This window comes from Dinoponera quadriceps, unplaced genomic scaffold (genome assembly GCF_001313825.1).
Source record: "Dinoponera quadriceps isolate SergipeBrazil2010 unplaced genomic scaffold, ASM131382v1 scaffold2131, whole genome shotgun sequence".
NCBI lineage: Eukaryota > Metazoa > Arthropoda > Insecta > Hymenoptera > Formicidae > Dinoponera > Dinoponera quadriceps.
In genome coordinates this window covers 74,708-86,236 of record NW_014556217.1, presented here as the reverse complement: position 1 = coordinate 86,236, position 11,529 = coordinate 74,708, and the positions used below count along the sequence as shown (strand labels likewise).

Sequence of the window (11,529 nt, the reverse complement as noted above, 5' to 3'; positions counted from 1 at the left end):
TCAATACATCGCTAGCAAAACGGACATATAGGACGCCGAAGCTTTTACAATCTGCAACAATGTTGAATGTGCATCTTTAAATCGCACGAAATATAACTCGAATATCGTGTGAAGTGCAATGCGAAATTTACGTAGCGCGTCTTACAGTGGAGAATCGTTCCAACGAGAGATCCATGAACTTTCCCATTGTGATCGTCAACTGATTTTGTGATCTCATTATCATGAACAAAACGGCGTGACCGTGAAATTTCGATTGATACCAGGGCGAACCGTACGCAGCCTCGTCGATTTATCTGCTCTACATATGGAGAAAAAATACTTCAAAATGGAAAAAAATCCATGTTACATTATATTTATTGCCGCATACTGTCGATGATTACGGACGCAAGAACTAACCTTTGCGCTCACGTATTCTCCGGCAAAGCAAAATACGAATGTCTCGATGTTAACCACACAGTAAAACATGAAGTTCTTTATTAACATCTTAGAGAAATAGGGGGACCCAACGGACTGTAATAGCAGTAAAAATATGCTTATGATACCGGCGTATCGATCCAATAATAATTAACTGATATTAATATATTATTTCGTGTTTTAACATATTAATATGTTTTTTTACTACTAATGACATATTAACTCTTTGCGTTTGAGGGCTCCGAAGCGGAGCCATTTAAAATTTGTCTTCAAACTTAAAACAAACTATTAACAACTATTAACAAATTAACAAAATTAAAAAAACAATAACATACAATAATGACTTTTCTTTTAATGCGCATATCATTTACTTATATGTGAATATGATCTTTCCACTGAAATTGCTTCGAGTTGCTGGTAATATGAATGAAAAAAAACTTCGAATGCAAAGGGTTAAACACATAAACAAGTTTTACACATATTGTCTTCGAGTGTACTTATCTGCAGTAGTCGCAACACTTTTTGTTGTTAAACTTATGATTACTCACTGAGACGAGTATGAAACCCAAGCCGCAGGTGATTAAGGTATTAAGCAGGATTAATATCAGCGCGATGTATGTGTACAGTGATTCGATATTTTCTGAAAAGGAAATGACTTTCTGGTGCTTCCTGATTACTTCCTTCACCATCATCACGTTCGCTATATTATCGTTTTGTGCTAGCGACATCTGCGTTAAAGATTTACAAATAATATCGATCTGGCCGCCTAAATACAGCACCTAAAAGAAAGCACCCTGTTTATTCGAGTGTGAAACAAAAAGAAATTAGCAGTCAGTTCGACGAGCTTTTAATTAATTTAACTAAATATTTCTCGTATACTGCTTATGGAACACTCACCAAAATAATAAGAACCGAATTAATGGTGGCGGCTCCAACGGAAAGGATCAACAGATAAGAAAATTGCAGTAATAACACAATCAGATACACGGGTGTATTATTGACGAATGGAAGATGCATCATCATGACGTATGGCCGCGTCGAGTTGGACGTTTCGTCATAACGATAAACGGCCAAAAGGATGATGCTAGAGTTCATTATCACCGACAATGAATTGAATGCCACGATGAAGTTGGGCAAGTAATGTAATATGTGCGTTTTGCCGACTGTGTCTATTACGCTCGTGAGGGCACTGCTTTGCTCTGAATTCATCGACATGGTTCCCCACATCTCATTGAATCTTCTACAAGCGATTATACTTACAGGCGACAAAAAAAATATCACTCAACTGTAGTCTTTTTATTCTTATAATGACCATGTTTATATAGTTGAAGAGTCACGATGTAATCACGATAAGTTCCAAGTCTGATGCTGTAAAGACGTACGATCGAACTGAAGAATCGCCTGAAAACGTAGGAAAAAATTAAAATATCCGAGTACCCATCCATTGACACAAGGGTTAATCGCGATGATACGACAGCATCTCTTTACACACAGTCACCGTATCGGAAGATTGAACTCACCGTAATCACATCGCTTCCGCATTTTTGATAAACACTCATATACACTGAGAGAAATTCCTCCAAATTTGTAGACTTTCTCGGTCTTAACTATACATTCTTCTGGTTTTAATCTACAAAATGGTAGTGGCAATATGCATGTTGAAATATTATTACCGACAGTGTAGTAAAGCTTATTGGCAAAATGTTTATGTTGAATGTAATCCTAACACACATGCGTGATTATAATTATAAATGCTAGACGTTTTTTCTCAGTGTACACAGTGATCATCATACGCGTATGAAAGTATTCTCGATCGCATTACGATTTTAAATGCACAATATATAATATATATCCTACATGTCTCACCGCTGATGGGACCAGAAAAGGACTATTTTAATCAACTTCGTGCTCAGCGCCAGGGTCAGAGCGAACGCGTACATAAAAAGTGTAAAGTCAATAGAACGCGCGTTTTTCAAGTGAATCGTCCTAAGCCGCTATACCATAGTTAACAATTGAGAAACACAACGTTGTTGTGTATTCTATATATTTTTTCCGCTGAGCATCGAGAACAGTGAAACACGGTTCACAATCAGAAACAATTTGACATACGACGGATGTCGTATGCCACGTCTACGCATGCTTGACTCATTGAATCATTAAAGAAAATTGCTCATTGCTACGTACCGTTCGTCAATTCAAGAGCGGGTCGCTTTCCCCGAGGACATTTCTGCTTTTGTTCATATTTTTTTGTAAGAAAAATATCGAGAAATATCGAGCAAACGCGGCGAATGTACACGCGATCGTAAGATGCGCAAATGCAAATTTAATGGCCAATTCCTACTGAGATCGTAGAAGGGAAGGTTCGTCCAGTTTATACTTCGTCGAGACATTTTAGTTCACGGAAGGACACCTAGTCGTGCACATTGTCCGGCTATCAACACGTCCGATACGGTACCGACGCGTTACCGTGGTTATATTTCGCGAAATAGCAGACAGCGTAAACATGGAAAAGTCGAAAAGACTGATGCTGGCCGCTTCAGATGCTACTCTGCCTTTTCGGCATATGGCCAGGCTTATCGTACGGCCTGCTCTGTAAAGTGTTTTGGATGATCGCAATGATAATCTGTATGATTCTTCAGTACATATTTCTTGTCATCCACGCGCGTTCCATTGACTTTTTGCGTGGAACGCGCCGAAGAAACGAAAGTCCGAGGAGATAAGCCGGAGGTTCGCGCTGGAAAGACATTCAAGGGTGTATTCACAGAGAGAAAGCTGTGCATGTCATCGCTATCATCAAGGAATTATAACTGCAACCGGAGGACCTAGACGTCCTGCTTAAAGACAGTCGCCGTTATATTCACGTATCACTGTAGTGCTCGTTTTTGCAATATAATATTGCTGGAATATTGCATTGTCAATTCCATACGTGATCCTGCCGTTTCCTATTGTGATTATCTATTCAAATATATCTACTGCATCAAGGATAAAGGTGAGAACCGTAAAAATCAATGTGATAAGTCCATTCGACGAAAAGAAATACTGTATGTAAACGATTTGACACTGACAAAGTTGAATATTGGAAATTAGTCGGTGGCAAGACATTTCTTGACAAAAAATTGCTTACTAAATTTTTTAATTCCTAACTACTACTAATATCTAACTACTGACAATTCCTAGCTACTAACTTCCAACCAATAAGTATTAACATTCACTTAAATTATTTATTACAAAGAAGATATTCTCTTCAATACATCGCCAGCAAAACCGACATGTAGGACGCTGAAGCTTTCACAATCTGGAACAATGTTGATTATACATCATTATTTCATACAAAACGTAACTCGAATACTGCATAAGATGCAACGCGAAATCTGGCCGGCTTACAGTGGAGAATCGTTCCAACGACAGATCCATGAACTTTCCCATTGTGATCGTCAACTGATTCTGCGACCTCATTATCATGAACAGAACGGCTCGGCCATGAAACTTCGATTGGTACCAGGGCGAACCGTACGCAGCCTCGCCGATTTCTCTGCTCTATATACGAAAAAAAACACTTCAAAATGGAAAAATTTCGTGTCGCGTTACATTCATTGTCGCACAATGTCAATGATTACAAACGGAAGAACTAACCTTGGCACTAAGGTATTCCCCGGCGAAGCAAAATACAAATGTCTCAATATTAATTACGCAGTAGAACATGAGATTTTTTATTAGCATCTTAGAAAAATTAGGTGACCCAGCAGACTGTAATAGCGGAAAAATACGCCGATAATGCCGGTTTATCGTTCGAGTAATAATTAACTCATGTAAATATGTTACTTCGAATGATAAAGAATAAATATGTTTCATTGCATAGACACGAATAAAATTTTGAACTTATTGTCCACGGTTGAACTTGTTGATAAGGACTTACCTGCAGGACTAATCGTTGCTCCTATGCTGTAAAAACTTGCTGTAAAACTTGTCGTGGCTACTCACCGAGACGAGTATGAAACCCAAGCCGCAGGTGATTAAGGTATTGAGTAGGAGTAATATCAGCGCGATATATGTATACAGTGACTCGATGTTTTCCGAAAAGGTAACGATCCTCTGGTGTTTCTTAATTATTTCCTTCATTATCGTTGCGTTCACCACGCGATCGTTCTGTCTCTGCGGCATCTGCGTCAAGGTTCGGCAAATAATGTCGATCTGACCGCCTAAATACAGCACCTACAAGACAATACCCTGTTCATTCGAATGTGAAGCAAGGAGAAATTGGCAATGAGTTTGTCGAACATAATTATTTCTCGTCTAACGCTAATAGAACACTCACCAAAATAATGAGAACCGAATTAATGGTGGCAGCCCCAGCGGAAAGGATCAACAGATAAGAAAATTGCAGTAATACGACTGTTGCGTGTACGGATTGTTTATTATTATCGAATGGAAGATGCATTGTCACGACGTACGGCCGAGTCGCGTTGGAAGCTTCGTCGTAATGAAAAACGCCCAGGAGGGCGGCGCTAGAATTCATTACCACCGACACCGAATTGAATGCCACGACGAAGTTGGGTAAGTAACGTAATATGTGCGTTTTGCTGTCCGCTGCGCTCTCGAAGGCTCCGCTGTGCTCTGAATTCATCGACATCGTCCCCCACATCTCGTTGAATCTTCTATAAACGATTATTCTTACATACGACAATGTCACTCACCGACAGTATTCCAGTTATATAATGACCATACTGATATAGCCGAAGAATCATGATGTAATCATGATGAATCTCGATTTCGATGCTATCAAGACATTCAAGCGAACGTTCACACTTAACGGCAACGATACGACAACATTTCTTTCCACACGGTTGCGGTATCGGAAGATTGAACTTACCGTAATCACACCGTTTCCGGATTTCTGATAAACACTTATGTACACTGAAAGAAATCTCACTAAATTTATAGACATTTTTAGTCCTAACTATATTTTGTTTGTAATCCACGAAAAAAGGAGTAGCAATATGCATGTAAAATTATTATTACTGACATTGTAGTAACGTTTATTAGAAAAATATTTCTCATTACTGTAATTCTATCACATATGCGCGACAATAATAATATATAATATTATAATAATGTATGACGTTAACATATAAATATCTGAACATTTTTTTTCTCAGTGTACATAGTGATTATTACACACGCAGGAAAATATTTTCGATCGCGTTGCGACTTTACATGCACAATACGTATTATATTTTGCTATGTCTCACCGTTGATGGAACCAGAAAAAAACTATTTTCATAAACTTCGTACTCATTGCCAGAGTCAGAGCAATCGCGTACATAAAAATAGTCAGGTCGACAGAACGCGCGTGGATAACAAGAAACATGTATTGAAGACTCATGCAGGTTATCATTACGGTCGTCCAAAATACTTGGCAGAGCAGACTGTACGAAAAGCCTGGCCATATACCGAACATACGAAGCAGCATCTCGAGCGGCCAACTGATCAGTCTTTTTGACTTCTCCATGTTTGCGTTGTCCGGCACTTCGCGAAATATGACCACGGTAACGCGTCGGTTCCGTATCGGACGTTATTGTATGTGGTCGCGTTGATTGAGACGATGTGCACGACTAAATGTCTTTCCGTGGACTGAAGTGTCTCGACGAAGGATAAACCGGACGAACCCTCCCTTCCACGATCTCGGTAGGAATTGATCATTAAATTTGCATTCGTGCATCTTACGGTCGCGTATACATTCGCCGTATTTTCTCGATATTTTTCGATACGTTCTTGGAAAAAAGTGAACAAGGGGAGAAATGTCCTCGGGGAAAGCGATCGGCTCTTGAATTGACGAACGGCACATCGTAATGAGCAATTTTCTTGAAAGATTCAAGGAGTCAAGCATACGTAGACGTGGCACACGACATCCGTCGGATGTCAAATTATACCTAGCGATCGTGAATAATATTCCTTCGTTTTCAAATGGAAAGTCACTTTCAAGAAAAAGAAGAGACAGTAGTTGGTTGAGGGATTTTTTATATATAGCGCAAATACTGCCCTCTCAAGGTTTGCTTGTCTTAATAATGCAGGGTATCGTGCAAGGACAAAGACTGTAGGTATATGAAAGTCAAACATGCGCGCTGGAGAACTCGGAAGGCAACACATGAGATATCGGAGGGAAAATAAAATTGCATGTGTGCGTGCGTGCGTGCATATAACGTGGTACTATTTTAACTTAGCGTATTTCCGGTTATTAATTTGCCTTCTAACGCTCCTTTGTTGAGTTTATTCTTACGTTCGATAAAAGGACTCACGTGTTATTTAGAAGTACACGCGAGCAAAGATTAGTCCGAGGGTATAAATCGGAAACTTTCGCCGGAAAGGCAAGGGGGGGGGGGATTCATAAAGAGGAATATATGCAGGTCTTTGTTACTTTCAACGAATTATAACCGCAGTCGGAGGACGTAGACGTCGCACTTCAAAAACTGTCACCGTTATATTTACGTGTTACCGTGGCGCTTGCTTTACAATGTAACATTGTTGCTCTCGGCGGTATCACGTTGACAATAATACATGCAATCTTATTGCGATGCAAATATAGGCACTGCATCATAGATAAAGGCGAAAACTGCGCAAATCAGCGTGACATATCTATTTGATGAAAAAAAGCGCTATACATAAACGTTTCGTCGCTAACCGGTTGAGCATTGGGAATTGGTCTGCGAAAGGCACTTATCAACAGTAAACAATAGCGTATGCTAAATCTCTTTAATTTCTAAACACTAATCATTTCTACTGAACTACTGAAAATTTTAACCTACTAATTCCTCTAATAAGTCTTAATATTCAGTCATGTGTTTATTTTGAATAAGATATTCTTTTCAATACACCGCCAGCAGGACCGACATGTAGGACGCTGAAGCTTTTACAATCTGCAATAATGTCGACTGTGCGTCTTTAATTCACGCGAAATGTAACTCGAATACCATGTAAGGTGCAACACGAAATCTATGTGACCGTCTTACATTGGCGAATTGTTCCAAAGAAAGATCCATGAACTTCCCCATTGTGATCGTCAACTGTTTCTGCGATCTCATTATTATAAACAAAACGATCCGACCGTGAAATTTGGATTGATACCAAGGTGAATTGTACGCAGCGTCGCCGATTTCTTTGCTCTATATATAAAGAAAAAACACGTCATAATCGGAAAAAATCCATGTTACGTTACATTCATTATCGCGCACTGTCGATGATTACGGACGCTAACCTAAAGAGCTAACCTTGGCGGTGAGGTATTCCCCGGCGAAGCAAAGTACCAATGTCTCAATATTAAGCACGCAGTAGAACGTGAGGTTCTTTATTATCATCTTAGTGAAATTAGGCGATCCAACGGACTGTAATAGCAATAAAAATACACTGATAATATTGGCATATCGATCGAATAATAATTAACTCGTTTAAATATGCAGCGTATCCTGAAAATTTTGATGAACGGCCGGCTGCAGGTAAAATGGTGTTAAACTGATTGCAATGGCATATACCATTTTGCAAAACTCGTAATAATTAATGAAGAATTGATTAATTTGTATAAGCTAATAAGCGTATGGGAAGAGGTAAGCCGGACTCTGTATAAAGAAAAATGGCCAACTCCCGAAGATCTAACAACGATGGTTGATGATTGATAGCGAGAAATGAATTTATTTTCGGCGCGTAACTCTATGTCACATGCCGCTCGCAGCTCGCTGCATTACTACACATCTAGAAATCAATCGATGCTCATCGTTACTTGGAGATCTCCAGAAGTAATTCATTTTTCTTTATACAAATTCCTATCTACTGCGTGTGTTCATTAGCTCATACAGATTAATTATTTCCTCATTAAGTATTGCAAATTTGGTAAAATTGTACATGACTTTCCTACTCGATTAATCCATTCTGCCTGCACAGTTACTATAGTATTAATAGATATCATTAAAAACAATTAAAGTTTTGCACATATTGTTCGCAGGCGGACTTGTTGATAAGGACTTAGTATCAATAATCCTTACAGCTTTTGTTGTGAAATTTATCGTGGCTACTTACTATGACGAGGATGAAACCCAAGCCGCAGGTGACTAAGGTATTAATCAAACCCAACACCAGCGCGATATATGTGTACAGTGATTCAATATTTTCTGAAAAGGTAATGGCCCTCTGGTGTTTCTTGATTATTTCCTTCAGCACCGTGACATTTGCCATCTGGTCGTTCTTTCCTTGCGGCAACTCCGTCAAGAATTTACAAATGACATCGATCTGACCGCCTAAATGTAGCACCTGCGATATAGCACTCTGTTCATTCGAGTTTGAAATGAAATTGAAATTAAAATTGAGAAAGGGAATTGAAAAGGGAAAGGGAAATTGACAGTGAATTTGGCGAACTTAATTATTTTTCGCACACCGCTTAGAGGACACTCACCAAAATGATAAGAACCGAATTAACAGTGGCGGCTCCAGCGGAAAGGATCAACAGGTAAGAAAATTGCAATAGTACGATGGTTAAATACACGGAATGTTTATTAACGTCGAATGGAAGATGCATTATCACGACAAACGGCCGCGTTGCGTTGGAAGCTTCGTCGTAATGAAAAGCGCCCAAGACGGCGGCGCTGGAATTCAGTAACACCGACGCCGAATTGAATCCCACGATGAAGTTAGGTAAGTAACGTAACACGTATGTTTTGCCGGCTGTGTCTCCCGTGCTCGCGAGGGCACTGTTGTGCTCTAAATTCATCGACATCGTTCCCCACAGCTCGTTGAACTTTCTACAAGCGATTATTTTTACAGACGACAGTATTATTCACCGGCATTTTTTCAGATTTGTAATGACCACGAAGATATAGCTGTAAAGTCACGATGCAATTACAATGAGTTTCGATCTCGATGCTGCGTACAAGAGAATGTTTAATTGCGACGATACGACAACGTCTTTCTGCACGCGGTATCGGAAGATTGGACTCACCGTGATTACACCGCTTACAGATTTCCGATAAATACTTATATACACTGAGAGAAATCTCGTTAAATTTATGGATCGGTTTTAGCTATACTTTCTTCCGGTTTTAATCTACGAAATAGTAATAATAATATATATGTAAAGTTATTATCACTGATACTGTAGTAACACTTACTAAAAAAAATAATTCTCATTGGCATAATTGTACCACATATACGCAATTGTAATAATATACAGTTATTTAATATGTAATATTAAGTCAATCATTTAATATATAATATTAAAATATAAATACCAGGCTACATTATACATATTTTTCTTCTCAGTATATATAGTGATTATCGCACGCGCAGGAAAATATTCTCGATTGAGTTTTACATGCACAATACGCATTATACACTACATGCCTCACCGCTGATGGGACCAGAAAATTATCATTTTCATAAATTGGCGACTCATCGCCAGAGTCAGAGCGAGCGCGTACATAAAAATGGTAAAGTTGATTGAACGCGCGTTGATAAAAAGAAACGAGTACTGAAGAATCATGCAGGTTACCATTACGATCAACCAAAACGCTCTGAAGAACAAACCGTACGAGAAACCTGGCCATATGCCGAACAGGCAAAGTAGCATCTTGATCGGCCAACTGATCAGTCTTGCCGACTTTTCCATGTTTACGCTATTCGTTATTTCGCGAAATATGATTACGGTAACGCGTCGGTTCCGTATCGGACGTTATTAATATGTGGTCGCGTTGATTGCTAGACGATGTGCACGACTAAATGTCTTTCCGTAGACTGAAGTGTCTCGACGAAGGATAAACCGGACGAACCCTCCCTTCCACGATCTCGGTAGGAATTGATCATTAAATTTGCACTCGTCCATCTTACGGTCGCGTGTACATTCGCCGTATTTTCTCGATAATTTTCGATACGTTCTTGGAAAAAAGTGAACAAGGGGAGAAATGTCCTCAGGGAAAGCGATCGGCTCTTGAATTGACGAACAGCACATCGTGATGAGCAATTTCCTTTAAAAATTCAAGGAGTCAAACATACATTGACACACGAGACTCGTCGGATGTCAAATTGTTTTTAGCCATCGCGGACAATATTTCTCCATCTTTTTATAGAAAGTCGCTTTCAAGAAAAAGAAGGAACAGCGGTTGGTTGAGAGATTTTTTACATATGACGCTATTGCTGCCCTCTCGGGGTTTGCTTGGCCTTAATAATGCAGGGTATCGTACAAGGACGGGAATTGTGGGTGTATGAAAGTCAAATATGCGCACTGAAGAACCCGCGGAATATAACGCACGAAATATCGGGGGAAAAATAAAATTCCAACCTGTATGAATGTGCTGGCTCGTGTATGGTTGTGTGGTATTGTTTAAAATTTACGCATTGAAGGTTAATGACTTCTGAAATTTCTTTGTTGAGTTTATTTTTAATTTTGATGGACGTATTTACGTGTTACTTCGTAATAAGCTCGACGCACGCGATAGCCGAGAACATTAAATAATATCGAGACTATTTTCTTCAACTTCAGTTAATATGCGGATTTTCTATGACGAAGTCTCTTTTTTATATTTATTAAGATTCTCATTATGTAGTGCTATTATTATAAATCAGGTAATATCTGGTTTCGGATATTCAGATATTTGTCCAGTAATGAACTTCGTGGATATTATTGGGATACTGTTTGGAAAAATCGAATATTTGTGTGTGTGAAACAAAAAATTACAGATTATTCAGATTCCCACATAATACCTGTCTGACATGTATTATTAATTTTCGCAACAGTGTATTGCACATCAGCTGCAGATTTTGTCATTTTATTTCCTAGTATATTGTCTAGAAATAGAAATACAGAAGACAAAACAACGTTCCGTCTTCCAAATATAATCTGAGGGACGACGGCCAAGAACGATTCACATAAAAAATTCAAGTTTTTCGTAAGCGTACACGTGACACGCATGCACATATCGATTGACGAACTATGCATAACCGTTGAAGAAGATATCTCGGGTTTTTCCGAATAAGCGATTTCCAAAGAGTAAAAGAAAAGATATCTTATAGTCCGCCAAAGATAATATACCGAGGAAATAGGTCGGAGGATCGCCTCAGGAAGGGACTTATGCACAC

The 11,529-nt window shown here is 39.0% G+C and overlaps 2 protein-coding genes and 1 pseudogene across 2 annotated transcripts; all 3 read right to left on the bottom strand.

The window, feature by feature from the left end:
* LOC106747192 lies at positions 1 to 1,629 on the bottom strand (annotated as a pseudogene).
* Positions 1,630 to 3,658: 2,029 nt separating this feature from the next.
* LOC106747191 (odorant receptor 4-like) lies at positions 3,659 to 5,044 on the bottom strand. The gene is made up of 5 exons (XM_014624538.1): positions 4,730 to 5,044; positions 4,396 to 4,626; positions 4,048 to 4,161; positions 3,799 to 3,951; positions 3,659 to 3,709 (listed from the first exon to the last, which is right to left on the bottom strand). Exons 1-5 carry the CDS (start codon positions 5,042 to 5,044, stop codon positions 3,659 to 3,661), a joined length of 864 nt encoding a protein of 287 aa, XP_014480024.1.
* A 2,233-nt stretch (positions 5,045 to 7,277) lies between these two features.
* LOC106747190 (odorant receptor 4-like) lies at positions 7,278 to 9,175 on the bottom strand. The gene is made up of 5 exons (XM_014624537.1): positions 8,855 to 9,175; positions 8,482 to 8,712; positions 7,680 to 7,793; positions 7,422 to 7,574; positions 7,278 to 7,328 (listed from the first exon to the last, which is right to left on the bottom strand). Exons 1-5 carry the CDS (start codon positions 9,173 to 9,175, stop codon positions 7,278 to 7,280), a joined length of 870 nt encoding a protein of 289 aa, XP_014480023.1.
* Positions 9,176 to 11,529: the final 2,354 nt, after the last annotated feature.

Coding starts and splice junctions, on each gene's coding strand:
- LOC106747191 (XM_014624538.1), bottom strand. CDS start 5,044: ATGTCGATGAATTCAGAGCACAGCGGAGCCTTCGAGAGCGCAGCGGAC. Junction 4,162..4,395: donor TGGGTTTCATACTCGTCTCG/GTGAGTAGCCAC, acceptor CCGCTATTACAG/TCTGCTGGGTCACCTAATTT. Junction 3,952..4,047: donor GGGAATACCTTAGTGCCAAG/GTTAGTTCTTCC, acceptor TTTCGTATATAG/AGCAGAGAAATCGGCGAGGC.
- LOC106747190 (XM_014624537.1), bottom strand. CDS start 9,175: ATGTCGATGAATTTAGAGCACAACAGTGCCCTCGCGAGCACGGGAGAC. Junction 7,794..8,481: donor TGGGTTTCATCCTCGTCATA/GTAAGTAGCCAC, acceptor TTGCTATTACAG/TCCGTTGGATCGCCTAATTT. Junction 7,575..7,679: donor GGGAATACCTCACCGCCAAG/GTTAGCTCTTTA, acceptor CTTTATATATAG/AGCAAAGAAATCGGCGACGC.